This window comes from Oryctolagus cuniculus, chromosome 1 (assembly GCF_964237555.1).
Source record: "Oryctolagus cuniculus chromosome 1, mOryCun1.1, whole genome shotgun sequence".
NCBI lineage: Eukaryota > Metazoa > Chordata > Mammalia > Lagomorpha > Leporidae > Oryctolagus > Oryctolagus cuniculus.
Genome location: NC_091432.1, coordinates 182,695,890 through 182,715,749, shown reverse-complemented (window position 1 = coordinate 182,715,749; position 19,860 = coordinate 182,695,890). Strand labels below are relative to the sequence as shown.

Below are 19,860 nucleotides of genomic sequence, written 5' to 3'. Positions count from 1 at the left end.
CGAATGTCTAATTTTGTAGAAGCAGAAATTCTAGACTGAACTTATTAACCTCTTTATTTCTGCCACATTGCCACATAGTTTGTAGTGTTAGGCATCATAATTTGTAATGCTTTCTAATTTCATACATACTTCATACATAACCCATGCCATTTTAATTATTTGAATTTATGTCTTTGATTAATTGGGAAGTTGGGTTTTGAAACATATGTTTATGAAGATTTACATTTTTCTTTTGTAGATTACCAGTTTCCTGTGTATCCTTTATGTCAATTTTAAAGTTCACTCAGATGACTCACTCAAAAATCTCTATATAAATATATGCTGAGATTCAGTAACTGTAAATTTCATCCATCTCCACATTTCCCCACCTAAATAAAGTCAGGAAGTGTTTGCAGTTTGGGTTTCGGTTGTAATGGGTAAATTATTCTGAGGAGGAGGGCTTGTGACCAAGAAATCGAAGATGAAGCTCTCAGAGACTGGAATGTGCTCCCTGAGCAGATGACCTTGGGGGATTCTGCACCTACCAAAACTTCTATTTCCTCATCTGGAAAATGGGACATCTGACCTGAATGACCCGGCAGATTGATTTTATTTTGTCACTTCTGTCCTCTGTGGAGTATTCTAACCATGCGAAGAAGCAATCTACTGCAGTGACCCTAAACAGAAGACCAGAGCCTAACCAAACCTAGTTCACATAACAATTTTCCTTAGCTGGCTTACATGTAGTACTTTCACAGAAATGATTTAATTGACTTGACCAAGCAGTAACGTTAGTTTAAGCACACCATGAGAGGTAGCTCTTGCAGACAGAGGGGAAAGCAGAGCATGGGAGAAAGTCATGTAAAGTTTACTGCAGGATGCTGGAGCTCTTCAGCATTTGCAGCTGCTGGCAGTAAAAACTCTCCCTGGCAGCTGCATGTGCCGCCCTTGACTGCTGGTCTCTCTGCTGGTCTATCCAAAGCAAAAGAAGAGCGGGATCTGACAAGTAGATAGTGCTTAATACTAGGTACTTACTATAGCAACATTCTCAAAAAGATATCATCATCTCCATCTGCAGACCAGATATCTGAGGATCAGGAAACATAAATGATTGCCTAAGGCCCAAATTTAGCAATATTTAAACCACATTTGAACATGCATTGGTCAGATTCCAAAGCGCATGTGAACTCAGTTATGCCTTAGTGTTTCTCACTGAGAAATTAGGAATGAAGACAAAGTAAGCCTCCAAATTAGATCCATTTCTTATATTAATCTCAGTAAGTCAGTGACTTTCAAGTATTTTTTCCAAGACCCACACTAAAATGTAAGCTTTACATCTCCACCCAATACAGATATGGATATATATATTATAATGTATATAAATATTTACATGCATTTATAAAATGAAATCTAAATATGAGACGCTTTCATATTTCTTCTATTTCCATTCAATTAAAAATGCTAGTTCAGCAAAATAATTTCATGGCTCCCTCGTCCCCAGTGGATCATTTTCCTGAGTTTGTAAAAATACCACGCTAAGAAATTTTGTTTTCTTCCTTCTTCCTCTTAGCAGGACTTTGCTGCAAAGCTGGGCTAGTTGCGCTGCACAAGGGCATCTGTCTCTACAAGGGGATGGATAGCAGCTGAAATCCAGATGTGACTCTGTGAATGAACTGTTTTCTGGTGTTGACATCATGGCTACCCAAAGGAAGTGGTGCCCTTTATTAATTCAATAAAAGTGCTCTTTGGGCTAGGGTTACCTTTGCTTCTTACACCCAAATTCTTCTTTTTATTATTTCGAGTTTCAGAGCCATGAATGCTAGGGAACCAATGAGAATTTGTAAACCTGTGCTGATTTTCATGGTTGGGACTCTGCTGTTTAGAACTGAATCCAGATATCTTTGTAGCTTCCTTCCCAAGCACACACAGCAATGTCCAACTGCGTAGCTGTGGTCCTCTGGCCAATGTAGATTTCTGAGGATTCCCTAGGAGGCCAGCACCCACTAAACCATGTGCTGCTCTCTGGAGCTGACATAGACTGATTGCAGGGTGAGGAATACATACATCACAGCATGAGCTTGCTGAGCCTCAATTCATTCTTGGTTCTCAGTGTGCTTTTCATCAGGTGGAAAAGAAACGTGGGTGAAGCAGGGAGATTATTAAATCAAAGAGAAGCAGAACCTTGACAAGAAGGCTGAAACTGCATTTCAATTAGGTTGGTTTTCTTTTTAGGAAGTACTGGATCTGCAAACCAAAAGATGCAGCCATGGTTCTTGAACTGGTAAAAGCGAGTGGATTTGGAAGTGTCTGGGCACTGGGCCATATTTAATGCCATATTCACAGCTTTAAAGGACACACCCAGAATTGTGCATTGGCAGGAAGTGGAGAGATGAAGTCCCTTTCATCCCACACACTGGCTACATCACCCCAAAACAGGCATCTCCTCTCTGAAAATAAAGAGGCTAGTTTATACCCAAGATCTCCATCGGCTCTGATAACTGCTTCTCTGTTAATGGGAAAGAAATGAGTAAACTTGTAATTATGGATTGACTAGTAGAAAAGATGATCAGATAATGAAGCTCTGAACTTTCCAGCTTCCAGTGCTTTTCCAATTAAGAAATCCAATTAAAGAGGATTAGTTCCCCCTTTAATGGGTAAGGGCTTCTTTACCCATCCATTGGCCTTTTTGGAAAGGGCCAAGTGAGCTTTTGGTGCTGTGTACTTTCTCTGACTGACTGATGGACATTGAGCTGAGCGAGCAAGGTGCAGGGAGAAATACAGGTTGCATTTTCAGCTGCCCTATGCTTGCCACCTACAACCTGTTTGCACTGTCTACTGCAGTAGGACAAGCCAGTTCCTTTCTTCCCTCCTGCCTGATAGCAATCAAATGTATATTGAACCACTTCTATTATTTTAGACCTGTGCTAAACACTGAGTATTGGGGTATTCCACAAACCTGTTCCTTTGTTTTCTTTTTTTTTAATTTTTTAAAATTTTTTTGACAGGCAGAGTGGACAGTGAGAGAGAGAGAGAGAGAGAGAGAGGTCTTCTTTTTTCCGTTGGTTCACTCCCCAATGGCCGCTGCGGCCGGCGCACAGCGCTGATCCGATGGCAGGAGCCAGGTGCTTCTCCTGGTCTCCCATGCGGGTGCAGGGCCCAAGGACTTGGGCCATCCTCCACTGCACTCCCAGGCTACAGCACAGAGCTGGCCTGGAAGAGGGGCAACCGGGACAGAATCCGGCGCCCCGACTGGGACTAGAACCCGGTGCGCTGGCGCCACAAGGCGGAGGATTAGCCTAGTGAGCCACGGCACCAGCCTTCCTTTGTTTTCTAAGAGGGAGTATGCTGTCTCAGTGTAACACAATGGAATTGTTTGTTATTTAAACCTGGGAGAAAGTGTAATTTCCTAGCTGTGTGACCTTGGACTGTTACTTAATCTCTCTGGGCTTATGTCACTTATACATAAATTAAGAAAATAATTGAACTTCCCTCATGGAAAAGCCGTGAATTTTAAATGACATTGAACAGGAAAAGTGTTAAGCAGAGTCTCATCCATGTGCTGAACTCCTTCCCTGTGCAACTAGTTGCTCTCAGTCCTGTCTCTCCCCAGTGTTTTCTTCTGTCATGTCAGGGCCTTGCTTGATTTCCTAGACCCTCTATGCCTTCCTCAGCACCATATGAAGGTGCAGTTCCCTGAGTAATCACTAGAGTCAAATCCTCAATGTCTGAACTTGAGCCTACTCTCCCTTTATTTTTGTAGAGGATTAAGAAACAGCTTCCCTATCTATTAAGCTGAACCTCACTTGACCATGAAATTCTCTTGAGCCCTCCTACTGCTGCCCTATAAATGTTTGTACGCTTTCCTTGTATACATTATCATTATTTAATCTTAGTTTTCCTCTTATCTGTCTCATCCCAGCTATACATTACGTTGTCTGGCAGCACTGATGTTTTCCATCTTGGACGGAATCACACTCCTTGATTTGGTTAACTAGCCAGTCCCATTTTCAGTAATTGGTATCATTCTTGGTGCCATGGGTAGAAAGGCAAAGAGCACTTAAAACTTCAAAAGATTGATAATGATGATGATGAATGTTCATGATAAAAAGTCTGAGCCTGAATCAGTGATAAAATCTAGTGGTTTATGTATTAAAGTTAAGTGCAAAATAACCAATTTAATACTTAAGAAATAGGAGTCATTAGAAATCCTCCAATCTTTTCAGGTCACGAGTGTGAATGCCAAGGTAGACAAGCACCCTCGATTGTAAAAGCCAGATTATTCCACCTATGGCCCTCAAGAGTTCTCCTTGCCTTCTAGCATCAAATAATATTTCTCTATTAACTTGTTTATAAGCTTTTTAAAGATATTTACTGTGGAATTCACCCTAACAGTACAACTCAGTGGTTTTTAGTATAGTCAGATTTGTATAACAATCACCACTACTGAATTTTAGGACATTTTAATGACCCCAGAGAGAAACCTGTATCCACTAGTAGTCCCACTCCATTCCTCCCTGCCCCTATCAATCTACTTTGTCACCATAGATTCCCCTATCCTTTTGTGACTGGCATCACTCATTTAGCATATTTTAAAGGTTCAACCATGATATACCCTTTTTATGAGCAAATATTATTCCAGTATATGGAATATTATTTGTTTGCCCATCAGTTGATAAACAATTAGATTGTTTACACTTTGGGCTGTTATGGATAGTACTGGAATGAACATTTGCTTGTAAGATTTTGTGCAAATACATGTTTTCAGTTCTCTTTGATATATACTTAGGAGAATTTCTGGGTCACATGCTAATTCAATGTTTAACATTTTGACGAATTGTCAAACTGTTTTCCAAAATCCTTGCACCATTTTTCATTCCTGCTAACAGTATATGAAGGTTCCAATTTCTCCTCATCTTTGCCAACTTTTGTTACTCTCTTTTTGACATCATGTCAAAAATGATGTCAAACATCTTTTCATGATCTTATTTAGCCATTTGTGTATCTTCTTTAGAGAAACTTCTATCCAAATACTTTGCCTTTAAATTAAGCTATTAGTCTGATCATTGATGTTAAGAGTTCTTATTCTGGATATCAGTCTCTTATCAGTTACATGACTTGAATTTCTTCCATTCTTGAAATTTCGGGAAAAGTGCTCCATAGATAGAGAAACTCCTAGAATAGGACTCCAAACTGTTCCATGGTATTCTGTAGGTATGTTTATATCTATAGTGAATTGGGACCCTTTGTTTAACCCTAAATCCTTTTTCTCCCTTGAGTTGGTCTTAAGGAAAAGGTATCAAACTTGAAAATAAGGATTGGAGGAATATCCAGAGTTGTTGGAGTACAGGACCTCCTGATTATGGAGAACCTGGGAATATGAATCTACTTGAACACTTGACCAAGCATGTTTAGTATCGTGTTGCTGCCTCACCCTTCTTTGCCAACTCCTGCTTCTTCACTTTCTTATCTATTAGGGATTCTTGACATCAAACCAACTTACTACTCTCCTAGGAGCTCCATCAAAAAAGCAATTAGACCACAAATCCCTAATGTGAACTTTGCCTAATTTGGTGTCAGTATCTTGGTACTTTGCTTTATATATGTTGATTGTGGATCACTCCTGTCCACATCCCACCCAATATGTCCATGTCCTAAGAACACTTTATCCAGCTTGAACAAAGCTTTGTAAATATTTGTAGCTACATACAGTAAATAATAGCAATACCACGGGGCAAGTGCTGTGACACAGTGGGTTAAAGCCTTGGCCTGGAGCGCCAGCGTCCCATATGGGTGCTGGTTTGAGTCCTGGCTGCTCCACTTCTGATCTAGCTCTCTGCTATGGCCTGGGAAAGCAGTAGAAGATGGCCCATGTCCTTGGGCCCCTGCACCCACGTGGGAGACCCGGAGAAGGCTTCTGGCTCCTGGCTTCAGGTCAGCACAGCTACGGCCATTTTGCAGCCATTTGGGGAGTAGGCCAGCGGATGGAAGACCTCTCTCTCTGTCTCTACCTCTCTCTCTAACTCTGTCTTTCAAAAAAGAAAAAAAAATAGCAATACCAGTAATTATTTACTCCATCATTTTCTAAAGTGAATAGTAATTGCACACACCTGATTAATGTACATATTCTATTGGTACAGAGAACTTAACAACATAATCATACTTGACACAAAAATGCACAATTGGTTCAAAGCTCCAGTGGTTTCCAAGGAGCCCGGGAAATATCCTCTTTTTCCTGCTTCTAGCTTGCACCAGCTGCACTGGTGGCATTCTGGTTGGAGTTTTGTTTTCTGAACAAGAGGCTGATTTATTTACATGGTATTCAGATGTGCCTGGCTGCTTTGGGTACTTACTTTGAAGGGCCATTACAAATTTACTATGATCTGCTGCCTTTTATTTTAAGTACAATTAAGTGGATAGCCACAAATAGCTCTGACCTTGAAAATCTAAGTGAAGGTGAGATTGAGAACAGGCTTAGGAAACATATGTTTTGACTGTTAGTGCTCTGCAAATCACACACACACTTAAGGAAAATAAATAGAACAGGACAAGATAGTGTTGTGCTTTAGAAGGAAAAATGTTAGCGCCCCAGGAAATTGTACCACATGCTTCACTGGTGGATAATAATGAACTGGGTTAAAAATTAATCCGACCGTATCCCCACTTCATTGGGTGACTCTGGGAGAAAGAGGCCTCCAGTAGGTGATAATGCCAGTGACGTTCATTGCAATCACCTCTGCTGCATGCCACTATTAGCCATCTTCTTTCCTCTCAGCAATCCCAATACGTGCTTTTAGTTATTTATTTTTAGTAAAATGGTACTTAGAGTACCATGCTACCATTTCAGGTCAGTATCTTGATAATGTGGGTTGCAGGACAAATCTTTGGGAGTAAAATGGATTGTTTAAAAAACATTGTCAGCATGGGGCTTTTTATTAAAATTCATACAGAGTCCCCACGGTGAGTTATAGAGGCTTAAAGAACTATTTTTTAACCATCTTTAGAATACAATATTAAGTATTTGTCATATGCTGCGAGCTACTCTTCTCTTTTAACCTAATCAATCCTAGGGAAATAAATGCTTGTCTGAGACATTTATTGACTGACTGAATGGCCAGTGTTAAGTTTTAATTTCTATAAAACAATTTTAAAATATCTCTATGTTCCTACTATGTCATTAAATATTCCAGAATTGCAAGAGTTGCATATGCATTTATCTCTCCCAAGTTTTCTAGATCCGGTAATGGAAGGAGATGGCCTTTCCCAGACCTCACGGGATAGTGTGTTAATTAGTGAGGTAATAGGAATGGATCATTCACTCTCTGAGCCATGTGAAAGCAAAACTACAGACACAAGGAGACAGTGGAGAATACTGAGTGAGGATGGCAGAAAATAGGAGTAGAATAATTTCAAGCACCTTTTCAGTGTAGGGTTAAATAATTTTTTATAGAAAGGATTGCTGTAATGTAAATATCCTGAAAAGCGCTCATGTAGCAATCTTTTTTTTTTTTTTTTTTTTTTTTTTTGACAGGCAGAGTGGACAGTGAGAGAGAGAGACAGAGAGAAAGGTCTTCCTTTGCCATTGGTTCACCCTCCAATGGCCGCCGCGGCTGGCGCGCTGCGGCCGGTGCACCTCGCTGATCCAATGGCAGGAGACAGGTACTTCTCCTGGTCTCCCATGGGGTGCAGGGCCCAAGTACTTGGGCCATCCTCCACTGCCCTCCCTGGACACAGCAGAGCTGGCCTGAAAGAGGGGCAACCGGGACAGAATCCGGCGCCCCGACCAGGACTAGAACCTGGTGTGCCGGCACCTCTAGGTGGAGGATTAGCCTAGTGAGCCACGACGCCGGCCCATGTAGCAATCTTAAAATTATTTGAGTATGGTTTAAAACCCATAAAGTTCCACTTATACCAAAGACCCTTTTTATCCAGATACCCAGAACAGAACCAGAATCAAAAGCCAAGAGGAGGCCGGAGCCACGGCTCATTAGGCTAATCCTCCGCCTTGCGGCGTCGGCACACCGGGTTCTAGTCCCGGTCGGGGCGCCGGATTCTGTCCCAGTTGCCCCTCTTCCAGGACAGCTCTCTGCTGTGGCCAGGGAGGGCAGTGGAGGATGGCCCAAGTGCTTGGGCCCTGAACCCCATGGGAGACCAGGATAAGTACATGGCTCCTGCCATCAGATCAGCACGGTGAGCCGGCCGCAGCGCGCTGGCTGTGGCGGCCATTGGAGGGTGAACCAATGGCAAAAGGAAGACCTTTCTCTCTGTCTCTCTCTCTCTCACTGTCCACTCTGCCTGTCAAAAAAAAAAAAGCCAAGGGGAAAGTGAGCAGCCGAATATAAGTCAGAAAATCAGTGCTCTGAATTTCAGGAACTTAATCATAAAATAACTTCTGGAAATTTTATTAGTTTGTTTACTTTTGTCTTATATAGAATTCAAATAAGTTAGGCTTCTGAGCCAATAAAGAAATTAGAAGCAGAAAACTGTGGCCTGTATTGCATAAAGATGGGTAAGGTATTGAGTTTAAGGAGATTCCTGTGTGCACAGTGACAGAGATTCCTGCTACTGGCCAATTCAATGTCTTTAAGCAGACTTTAAAAGGCTCTTTTCTCTCAACAGACCAATTATAAAAGACACACACACACACACACACACACACCTGGTCCACAGGTACAGAACATGATGAACAGAGGCTACCCTGGGTGGGCAGATGCAGTACCTACCAGGTTAGGGCATGGAATGTGGGATCTGCTCCATCCTCAGCCACGAGCCTCTGGCAAGTACACAAATGCACAGCATATGCTATGGCCCTTCTAATTGCATCATCAAGAGAGGTAATGACAATAAGTATCAGAAGAATGGTAAGGACACACAAGAATACAAGAATATTTTTGGGGGGCCAGAAAGTGCAGGGCTAAATCACAGTCCCTCACCTTCTCATGGCACCTGTAGGCGTGAAAGTAATAAGAAATCAATGCTGATAATACCCACAGAAACATTGAGAAAGTCTCTGTTGTGTCCCATGTGGCTTGTGGTAGAGGCAATAGAACTGTTGAGACATGTTTTAGGGTGAAGGATGGAAGTGAAGGTGACCCCTATGTTCAGACACTTGTTCCATGATCCAGGTGGGTAATGATGGTTGTTTGGCCTGAAGAGTAGCAGTAGCTTCAGAGAGATGACAAAATTCTGGATATATTGAAAAAGTAGTTAATAGTGTTTGCTGCTGAATAAGTGCAGCAGGTGATAACAAGACTAGAATCAAGTGTGATACCTAGATTTTTGGTCTATGTAATTGGAAGAATGGAACTGTCACTAATAGAGATAGGGAATCCTTCAGAAGGAGTGACTATGCAGCAGAAGACAGAGGAGTTCAATTTTGTATTTAAGTTTAATAACTCAATGGTTAAATTTAACATTTCAGTGGGGATATAGTATAGGTACCTAGATATAAATTGAATTCAGAATAGAAATAGCAGTTCAGAAATCATGAGATATATGTAAATCTAGAAACCGTAGTCTGTAAAGTCATAGGGCTGAATAAAATCATGGGGGTATAAGTGTAGACAGAGAAGAAGTCAAAGGTTTGAATCTTGGGCTTCATAGCATTGAGACTTGAGGAAAATGAGCAGGGGCCAACAAAAGAGACCTGGGAAGCAGCACCCACTCAGAAGGAAGGAAAATAAGGAAGCCAGAAGAAGTAGGTATGTCAAAGAAGATGGAAGGATTGTGCCAGATGATGGCCAACTTGGAAGAGAACAGAGATTTGGACATTTAATTTAGCAATGAGGAAGTCCTGGTCACTTGGAAAGAGAAATTTTGGCAGAGAGATGGGGTGAAATCTGGTGAAGTGAGTTCAAGAAATAGAAGAACTGAAATTAGAGACACTTGTAAAGGGGATCAAACAAGTGTGTAGACACCAGAAGAAAATGTAGTGTCAAGAGATTTAAAAAAGAGCAGGAAAAATAATATAACTTCTATGTGATAATGGAAAATTCACAGCAGAGGAGAGATTTGATGATGCAAGGGAACAGAGAATCACTAGTGCAATGTGTTTGAGTGAGTAGGGATGGGCAGGAGATTTTGTACACAAAATGGAAAGGTGGGGCCTGATGGGCACACACTTGGTAAGGGGAGAAGCTGAGGAACTGCACAGCTAAGGCAAGGGATGAGTGTGTTTGTGGAACTTGTGGAAGTTCTCTTTCTGATTCTGTTTAGGCAGTAAAATAGGAAGCAACAAATTGACAAACTTTGATTGAAAAATGCTTTGATGAATAATAGAAGTCATCTGCCAATCAAGTCAGATTGAATTACAAGTCTGCAGTGCTTGAAAAGTCAAGAAGCAGAACAAAAATATTAATCTACCTTGTTTTAAAAGATATTATTATTATTATTAACAACAGGACATTTATATGTAGTTTGTAGGCTTAAAGGCTGACTTTCTCACTACCTCAGGAGCCTCAGTTATGTCAGGATATGGTTTATGCTAGGAACAGAGAAGTCCATTGAACTGTAAATTGCATTAGGCAGAAATTTTTTTCACACATGAATCTCTAATATCAAAATTATTTAAAAATAATTTTTAAAAATTCTTTAAATTATTTATGCTTTATTTGAAATGCAAAGAGACAGAAAAGGAGACAGAGACAGAAAGAAATCTTTCATCTACTGGTTCACTCCCCAAATTCTCACAATGGACACAAATGGACCAGGCTGCAACCAAGAGCCCAGAATCAAATCCAAGTCACTCACACTTTTGGAAGGGAGCCAAGCAGTTGAGCCATCACCTGCTGCCCCCATGGTGCTCATCAGCAGGAAACTAGAACTGGGCTAAAACTTGAACACAGGCACTCCATTATGGGATGTGGATGTCCCAAGTTGTGCCTTAACCACTGTGCCAAATGCCTACCTCACATTAAATAATCATTGAATGAATGATATCAAAACCAAGGGCAACATGAGTATTTTTCATTTAAAGTTTACAGCACTTATTTTAAGTGATTTGTTTCTACAATTTCAATTTTTCATCATTCATGTGAAAGTGTCCATATGGTCACAATGCTGCTATTTTCCTCCAAACACTTGGTTCTTGTGAACTGATTAAAGTATATTGTTTATAGCTCTGCTATTATGGGATAATTTCAGAGGCTTCAATGCATAAACTCACTTTACAGTTGAAAGGCTGGCAGAATCTCGGTGCAGAATGTAAATCTGCTCCCTGGTCTTATCTGGCCCAATCTTGTTATTAAGTGGTTATGGAAATCATAATGTTTAATGGGTAAAATGCCGGGCACCATCTGTTGGTGAGTTGGACACCTACACTGAGAAACCAAATATGATTATGAAAATTCGAAACAGGGTCCTCTGGTATTTAAGTTATGCCAACTTATTACCATATGGCAGGCATTGTAAAAATCAGAAGCTAAATAGAAGCATTATACTTTGTGTTACAGGTCTGGGGGCCTGTTTGTAGTTGTCTTTTGTTTGATCGTCTTTGTAAACAACAGGATAACAAAGTAAGCTAATTGTACTTTTTTCCCTTTGCTTGGCAAGATGAGTTTCCTCATGTAAATCAATAGACTGCCTACTGATTGCTGTGCAATCTTAAGAAAGCCGTGCAAGCACTTTTGCAATCTATCCCAGAAGCCTCAGAGAGAAGGTGCACTGCAGTATGAGGTAAGCTCTTGAGTCAAGGAGACAGATGACTTTGGCATAGTAGAACAAGAGAATATATTTTAGCTCCAGTTTGCTTGTTTAGCAGGCATTGTTGTCAGATACCAGTGATAAGTAGGGAGTAAAACAACTTTCTTAATTGAGGTGCTGGATTTAATGCTGATGAAAAGTAAGCATCTTCCTTACTGAAGACAAACTAGACCTGACAAGGTTCTCTCCTCCCCTTGGGCCTTCTCACTTGTGCAACTCAACCTCACTGAATGTCTTGAAGGTTACACTATTCCCATGGGCTTAATGGTTTCATGGGCCAACAGACAGAAACCATGATCTCTTGTTTATTTTCACCAAGAGAAATTTATTTTCCAAAGAATACATTCTCTTCTTTTTCAAGACCTCATAGAAACAAATAAGGAAAGGTTAAAATTCCACATGGAATAGTTGTAATTACAAAGTGTGTGAAACTTTCTGACTCTACAAACAGAACATTTATGGTTGTTCCTGCCCTCATCTTCCAGAGGAGGGCTGAGGTTCCACTCCTGTGGACAAACAAAAAGTGATAAAATAGGACAGTGGAGTTGGAATTGGAAATCTCTTCCATGTCGGTCTCCTTTTTCAGATTCATCAGGTGAAAGGACAGACTTCATGTTTATTTGAAACTCTAGGATGATCTTTAGTGCCTCCCAAAGGTAAATCAATTGTCATACAACAACATGATTGCCTAAGTGAAAAACCTCACTTGGCCATGTTGTACTTGGATATATGATCTCTAGAAACTGAGATCATGAATGGATGTGGCTTTAGGTCTCAAGTTTGTGGGAATTTGTTATAGCAGCAATAGAAAATTAATGCATCCACAATAGGAATATCATATAAAAACTTGCCCAAAAGTGTTGGATTATCAATAGCTAAGCTTTGAGCATTTTCAAAGAATTACCATAGAATGCTTAAGCTCATGATCTACTTCTGCTTACAGTCCCTCAGGAATTGCTTTTTTTATATCTTTGCTTCTACAGTTTTTTAAAACTCCTCTGCAGAAGAACACATCCATTTGTGTAGGGATTCATTCATCAAATATTTATTATTTATCAACTATGCATGTGCCTGGCACTCAGTTGGGCATTTGGAGATAAAAATCTGACAAATGATCACTGCACATCAGGAACTCAAAGATATGGAAACAGATCATTGTACGCAGTTTGAAGGTTATAGTTTGTCACATAGGACTCTTAAACCAGGTAGCAGAGAACTTGGTGAATTTGCCATGATCAGGAGTCTGGCTGTCAGTACAGGGGAAGGAATCATAAGCCTTATTGTGATGGCTCAGTGCAGACATAGTCTCTCAGAGGTAGACTTGTATTAAGCAAGCTTATTATGGTTGATATATATTAATACAAATCCAATTAGATCTCATTAAAATACAATACGAACTACATCTCTAAAACCAAATGGGAAGTTCAAATCAGTGCCTTATCTGCCTGTAGGCAAGTACATGGAAAACAAAATTATTATAATCAGGATGACCATCTAATAATTTACAATAAGAAATTAAACTGTCAAGTTGACTGGTCCTACAGGCACATTGGCTCTGTACAGATAACAAAATGGGGAGCCAGAGTATGACATCATGAGGGACTTAAGTGTTGTTTGCTAAAACAGCCTGACAGATTCTCACCCACAGCAGGGAGCACCTTACTAGGGAAAAAGGAGCCCTTGCTTAGTAAAGAGTTCCTCTACATTTGAGCACTGCTGGACAGGCTTATCCAGCTCTACCTCTTTGCTGTACTTCCACACCCTTTCACCTATTTCCCACACAAGTTTTGTGAAAGAGTGGGCTCCTGGTTGATCAGCTAAGATGCTGGTTTAGACAACAATATCATACATTGGAACACCTCAGTTTGATTCCTGGCTCTGGCTCCAGCTTCTGACTCCAGCTTCCTGCATTAATGACTCAGGTAGTTGGGTTCCTGTCACATAGGAAATCTAGATTGCATTCTTGGCACCTGGTTTCAGTCCTAGCCATTGTGGGCATTGGGAGAGGGAACCAGCAGATAGATAAATGGGTATCTTTTTCTCTCTTTCTCTCCCCCCCAATAAATAAATAAATAAATAAATAAGTTGAATTGAAAGTTAGGTTTATTTTGGTACAAAAAACTTTGAAATGTATGCATAATTTTTTCATAATTCACATTTTCCATGAAGTTTTTGATGTACTCTCATATTTTCATAAGAGAATAAAATAGGCAATTATTTTTTTACTTAATAAATTACAATCTTTTTTAGTTCTTTAAGATTACTCCTGAGTCCTAAAATTTGTGATATTCTTATATTTTTATTTCCACATTACAGGGCAGTCTTTTGGGTTTTTTTCTCATAGAGGACTAGTCAACACAATATAATAACTGCTGTAATAGAAGTGTATAGAGGGACTGATGCAAACTCAGGATAAGAAGAAACTAACAGTTATTGAATTCTACTAGGGACCAAGTACTGTGACAAGGATTCTACATGTATTATATTGTGTAATCCTGTAAGAACCCCATCATGTAAGAACTGGAGATTAAGGAACCTATCCATGGTTACAAAGCAAACAAAAGGTAGGACCAGGATTTAAGCCTAAGCCATTTGAGCCCAGAGCTTATGCTCTTAACTCTTATGCCATACTGTCTCTCCTGAATATTTTGGTCCTTACACCTACTCAGCAGGATGGAGAGGTGTATCATTCAAGGCTCAGTTGCAGAAAATAGAATCTAGTCTATTATTTTAAATAGAGGGATTTAATGTAGGAACTTGGTGCTTATCAAGTCTTTGGGAAGGATGGAGAAGCAGGCTGGGCCTCCAGAAGTGATTCTCATATCTCACAGTAAGACTGGCCTGCCCAGAGAGCTTCTGCTTCTGCTTAATCAGGAAGGCAGGGAATCAGGAAGCTGCCTCTGGAACTGCTGCATTCTGGAACAGTCCATTAATACTTCTCAGTCCTTATCTTTATTAGTAAGCACCACAGGTTAATAATTTAAAAAATTTCCTTCCCATGATTGGCAGGAGAAAGAGCAGAAGTACAACCTCCGCTTTGATTTTCACCTTCTAAGTCTAGCTTAAGAATATCTGATTGGCTAAACCTAAATAATATCCTGTACTATAGCTGCAAGGGAGCCTGGAAAATGTTAGTGTTATATATCCTAAAACTGTAGTTCTGGAAGGCATGCAAGATGGAAGGTGGAATAGGTAGTGGGCACCAGTCTCTGTGCTGTGGAGGAGTTCCAGGCTCCAAAGTTGAAGTATCCAAAGTCATATAATGATAGGGGTGATCAGGCTCTCATCAAGTTGGTTACACTCCAAGCCTCCTGTTTATCATAGCCTTTTCCATTGCCTAAATCAGCCTTAGTGGGAAACCAGCTGTATTATAAGGATGGCTTCATGAAGAAACTGGCTCTTAAATGATAAACTATGGTCCTGGGAAGGCAATGAGGGGGACAGGGCCTGTGGCTGCAGGTGGATCCTTTATCTCACTCTCCCACTCTGTGTGGTTCCTTTTTCGGAATCTCTGAGGAATCAATTCAGTGGCTAATCTTGGCGAGAGCTAAGTAGTGAGCTTTTTGACCTCCATGTTTGAGACCTCTGGTTTTTTTCCTTATTTCATTTTTTCAAGTGTGTGTCATTCTTGCATGCACATTCAAGCCAAAGAGATGGCTGAGGGTTGGGGACACCAGGTGGTCAGCTGATTGGTGCTTGTGGGTTGTTTGATCCATGCCTTGTCTCTCCCTGGAAAGGGAGGGAAGCCTCTACATAGAGAGGCAGCAGCCACTACAGTTCCGAGCGTGAAGTCAGACTTCTCTCACACTTGTGTGTTGAGGAGACTCAGATGTTGGCCTCAGCTCCTGGGCTGAACTCAGCAGATCAGCCCGTGTCTGTACTGAGAGAAAGGAAAGGATCGGCCAGAGAGCAACAACACCTATTATCCTGGGCTTGGCAGCAAGGAAGAGGACAGGTGGTGGAAATCCTGCAATCTGAGAAGCAGACTGAAAGGTGACAAAGAAGCTAAAGATGGGTGGTGGAGAGAGGTTTCACATTCCAGCCCTTCAATCTAGAAATATTAGTAAGAACCAACAACAGCTTAACAGACAGAAGGCCAATGATCAGAATTCCCATATGCAGATTGTTCATAAGAAAAAAGAAAGAGGACATGCTTACAACTCATCAGCAACCACATGGCAGGCCATGCAAAACGGAGGGAAGAACAAAAACTTCCCAAATAATCAAAACTGGGGCTTGAACTTGGCCAGTCCTTGCTTACTTTTTAAGCCACAAGCCAATCAGAACTATTCTGGAGCCAAATTCAGTGAGCAGCCATCACCAAATGTTCTTCCCAAACCTCCAAGCCACTGGGTTCCTGTTTCCTTTAATCTTTCAGATAAAGAAATAATGACATTTCAACTTAAAACCTTACTTAAAGTACAGGTGTAAAACAGATAAGTGCTAATGTTTAAATTGGCCTGAAACAAATTTGACTACGGAGTTTACTCTATTTGTGTAAAACTAGTTAGTGTAAGCATACATCATCTCATTTGTTTTGTGTGCATTGTGATGTAAAGGTAGGATCAGTGCTACTTAAGGTAACTAATTGTACTTCATACTAAATGTCCTCAATTGAGTAACTTTGAAGTGAAACAATTCAAGTTTGGATTCCTGTTGAAGTTTAGCAAAGAAATAAGTTTTCTACTGTCTGTTGGAGGAAAGTAGCTAAGATTATCATTCATGGATTAGTAGTGAGTTGTTTAAGGTTAGTGAATCAAATTAATCACCTAAGACAAGGATTGAGAACTAGTTGAACCTTTGAAAGCTTATGTTATAGAAATACTCAGACTAGTAATATGTCAACAACCCAATGCACTGCCAAAAGAAAATGTGAATTTTCCTTAATAAGTTAGTTTAGTGGATTATGCAGTAGTGAATGTGGAAAGGACACCAAGTTTACCCGTTGGCCTTCTTAACTGCAGTTGGCTAGGTGTCTGCCAATGAATGCATCCAAACCATTTTTATAGGAACATATTTGATAGTCACTCAATAGTTTTCAAATACATTTTTTGTATTACAGTACTGCACAAACTATTCTGACAGTGATCTGACCTCTTAACATTCCTGCAAAGCTTGCTTTAAGTGGGAAATTGTATAATGTGAAACTTAAGTTTCTAGGGAAGAAAGAGCCATATAAATACATATAATTTTGTAGCATATGTAAAGTTTTCTCAGATTTTATCTTACAAAGAGTATTTTGGTATGAACTTGCTGAATGTAAGACCATGGACTGTTTTTATACTATCACCTAATCTTAAAGATCTGAAATGTTTTTAGTTTGCCCCTGTGCTGAAGTGACTGATTTGGATGTAAACTATATTTCAAAGGGGAAAAAAAAGAGAGATGGCCAAGCAGGCAATCACTGCACTTGGTAGGGAAAGAATGAGAAAATACAAAAGCAAGGAAGTGCTAAAGGAACCATGAAACTTGGCTTACCATTCACAGTAATGTAATTTAATTCATTCTTTAAAAACTAGAAGCGAACAAAATGTAAAATAATGATGGTGGTTCAAAAATTATGATTGTTTTGTGCCAGTTCTGATTGATAAGCACCAAACTGCATAGAAATGGACAAGTCATTTGTCAGGTCATTAATATTTTTTCTGCATTCTTTGTTCTGCTCATCAGCACTTAGAACTCTCCAGGATAAGAGCTATCTCTATTCTTGAAAACTTTATTGATTGCCCTATGGATGAAATTCTGGGTTATATAAATGCTGGGACTTGGGAATCTGAGACATCAGAAGAGCTGCCCTTGCGAATATCAGCTCAGTTGAGAGATGTGGTTAGATGAGAAGTGAGTCAACAGCATGTCCCTGTCCTCACTGCTTGCTGAGTCATGGAAACCACTAGTGGTCTGAGGACTTCAAAAGGTGCCTTTGGTGTCCTTACACGGACTCTTCCCCATCCAGTCAGAATGTGCAAAGTCTTCCCACTGAGTCAGAATGTGCAATGATAAAAAGTGAATAATGGCCCCATTCTACTCTGCACTGAAGGATCAGGGACCTCCTTTGAAAGCTTTCACTTAGGAATTCTGATATTTTCCTCTTTTTGGCATATGCCAATTTCCCTCATTTTGTCTGCTTATTCATGTAGAGAACCTTGTGTATAATAGGAGGGTATTTCAAAAAGTTCATTTAAAATGTAATTAAAAGATAAGACAATTTTATGTTAGAAAAATTTTAAATCCACATATTGTAAGATCTTCAAAAAATTCATGAGAAAATGCATATTATAGAAAACCTATGCATACATCTTCTATTTTTTACACCAAAATAAACCTAATTCTTTTCTTCCATAAACTTTCTGAAGTACTCCTGGAGTAGTTAGGAGCCTAGACTCTGGTGCCAGATTATCTTGGTTAAAAATATGGTATGGCCACTTATTATCTGTATTACCATGGGGAAGTCCCTTGGTTTTTCTGTTCTTCCATGTTCTCATCTATAAAATGTGCATAACAAAATGAGCATTTAGCCTAACAATTAAGGTACTGGCATCACATATCAGCGGGCCCGGGTTTTATATCTAACTCCATTCCTGACTCCAGATTCCTGATAATGCAAGCACACCATAGGAGGCTTCACTAATGGCTCAAGTAACTGAGTTTCTGCCATGCATATGGGAGATCTGAACTGAGTTCCTGATTTTCAGCTTCAGCCCAGCCCAGCCTCCTGCTTTGTGGGCATTTGAGGAGTGAACCAGCAGATGGGGGTTCTTTTTTTTTTCTCTTTCTCCCTAATCAGTAAATAAATAAATTAATTTTAAAGTACTTACTGCTAAGAAAAAATAAAATGAAATGGGCATGGTAGTAGTATCTACTGCTCAAGGTCATGTGAAGATTAAATGATTACACACACACACACACACACACAACACACACACACAACACACATACACATCTCCTAAGTATTTGCTGTTGATGTGGACTGTTCATTTCTTCTTCCACACAACCATATGATGTAGGTTTTATTAAGATTATAAATATATGAGTAAAACTGAGTTTCAGTGAGTTTTAGGAGTTTTCCTACCGTCCTAGGTTTATAAGGGGCTGAGCCATGGTCCAGCTCCCCAGGACTACATGACGGCATAGCCCTACTACATGGGATTTTCATTCACCACGATGACCCATTTGACAGATTTAATACTCAAAGAGACAGCATCTTCTTTTTTCCAGCCATAGGAAATTAGAGTCTTTCTCATTGGAACTAGATGTAACCTTTCAGTTTCTGGGTCTGAATTAATCTATTACTTTATGAACACACCCCCTCCCCTTCTAATTGTTGCTCCACACTTGACTCCTGCTAGTACTTACACGATATCTCACCTTTCCTGGATTGCTTATATCCACCAAGAAAAACCACCTTCCTTCTAACCCCCAATCCTGGATCAAGAGTTCATTCTTCAAGCACTTGTTACTCCAGTTTCTGTTCTTTCTTCCTTCTTCTCTGGCAGGCAGCTAGCAACAGATGCCTCATAAGCAAATACCTATCAGGCACTCATCAAATGAACATTTTTAAGGTCAGATTCCTCCATTTGACAACTTTTTCCCTACATGGAAAGTACTGCATTGTACATTCTAATTTGGGGGACAGAATGATTTCTTTCAGAGAGGCAGCTGGTACACAGAAAGGAGCAGAACCAGTTCTCTTGGAGAAGATCAGTGGAATCATAGTGCATATTCTCAGAAATGTCTAACACAGTCGGGCCTCCCTCTGTTTCCTGGTAAAGCGCCTTCCTGAGCCGCCTCCACCCTCCTTCCCACTTCTGATCCTCAAGTCACATATGCCCTAGAGAAAGACCCACAGTCCTATCTGCAGTGTCTAGGAAGGAGGCAGGGGGGCAGGTCAGGTGGGCCTGGCACCCCATCCTCTGTTCCTGAATCATGCTTGATGGGACAGTTAGGGTCATGGCTGCAGAGCTGTGGAACTCGTAGCTGCCAGTATCTGGTTCCTTTACCCACCAAATTTTCTGAATCCTCTTCTCTCTCCCAACATCATTTGAAATTTCTCAGGGTGAAGCAAACAGACCAGAGATTTTCAACACTGGCTGCACATTAACATCACCTGGCAAGTTTCCATAAGATTCTCTAGGTCCCAGTCCACCAAAGACTTCTTGGTTCTTGAATGTGCCCGAGCATCAGTAT

At 40.3% G+C, this 19,860-nt stretch overlaps 2 protein-coding genes and 1 long non-coding RNA gene across 6 annotated transcripts in view; 2 read left to right on the top strand and 1 right to left on the bottom strand.

Moving 5' to 3' along the window:
• SLC24A2 (solute carrier family 24 member 2) overlaps positions 1–19,860 on the top strand; it is a 268,137-nt gene that overhangs the window by 9,104 nt on the left and 239,173 nt on the right. The window lies entirely within an intron of this gene.
• LOC103347654 (uncharacterized) overlaps positions 1–19,860 on the bottom strand; it is a 138,555-nt gene that overhangs the window by 40,924 nt on the left and 77,771 nt on the right. The gene's annotated exons all lie outside the window — the stretch shown is intronic.
• On the top strand, positions 7,514–17,032 carry LOC100359261 (proline-rich nuclear receptor coactivator 2-like). Its single transcript, XM_070052880.1, has one exon. It carries the CDS (start codon positions 15,688–15,690, stop codon positions 16,105–16,107), a length of 420 nt encoding a protein of 139 aa, XP_069908981.1. The 5' UTR covers positions 7,514–15,687; the 3' UTR covers positions 16,108–17,032.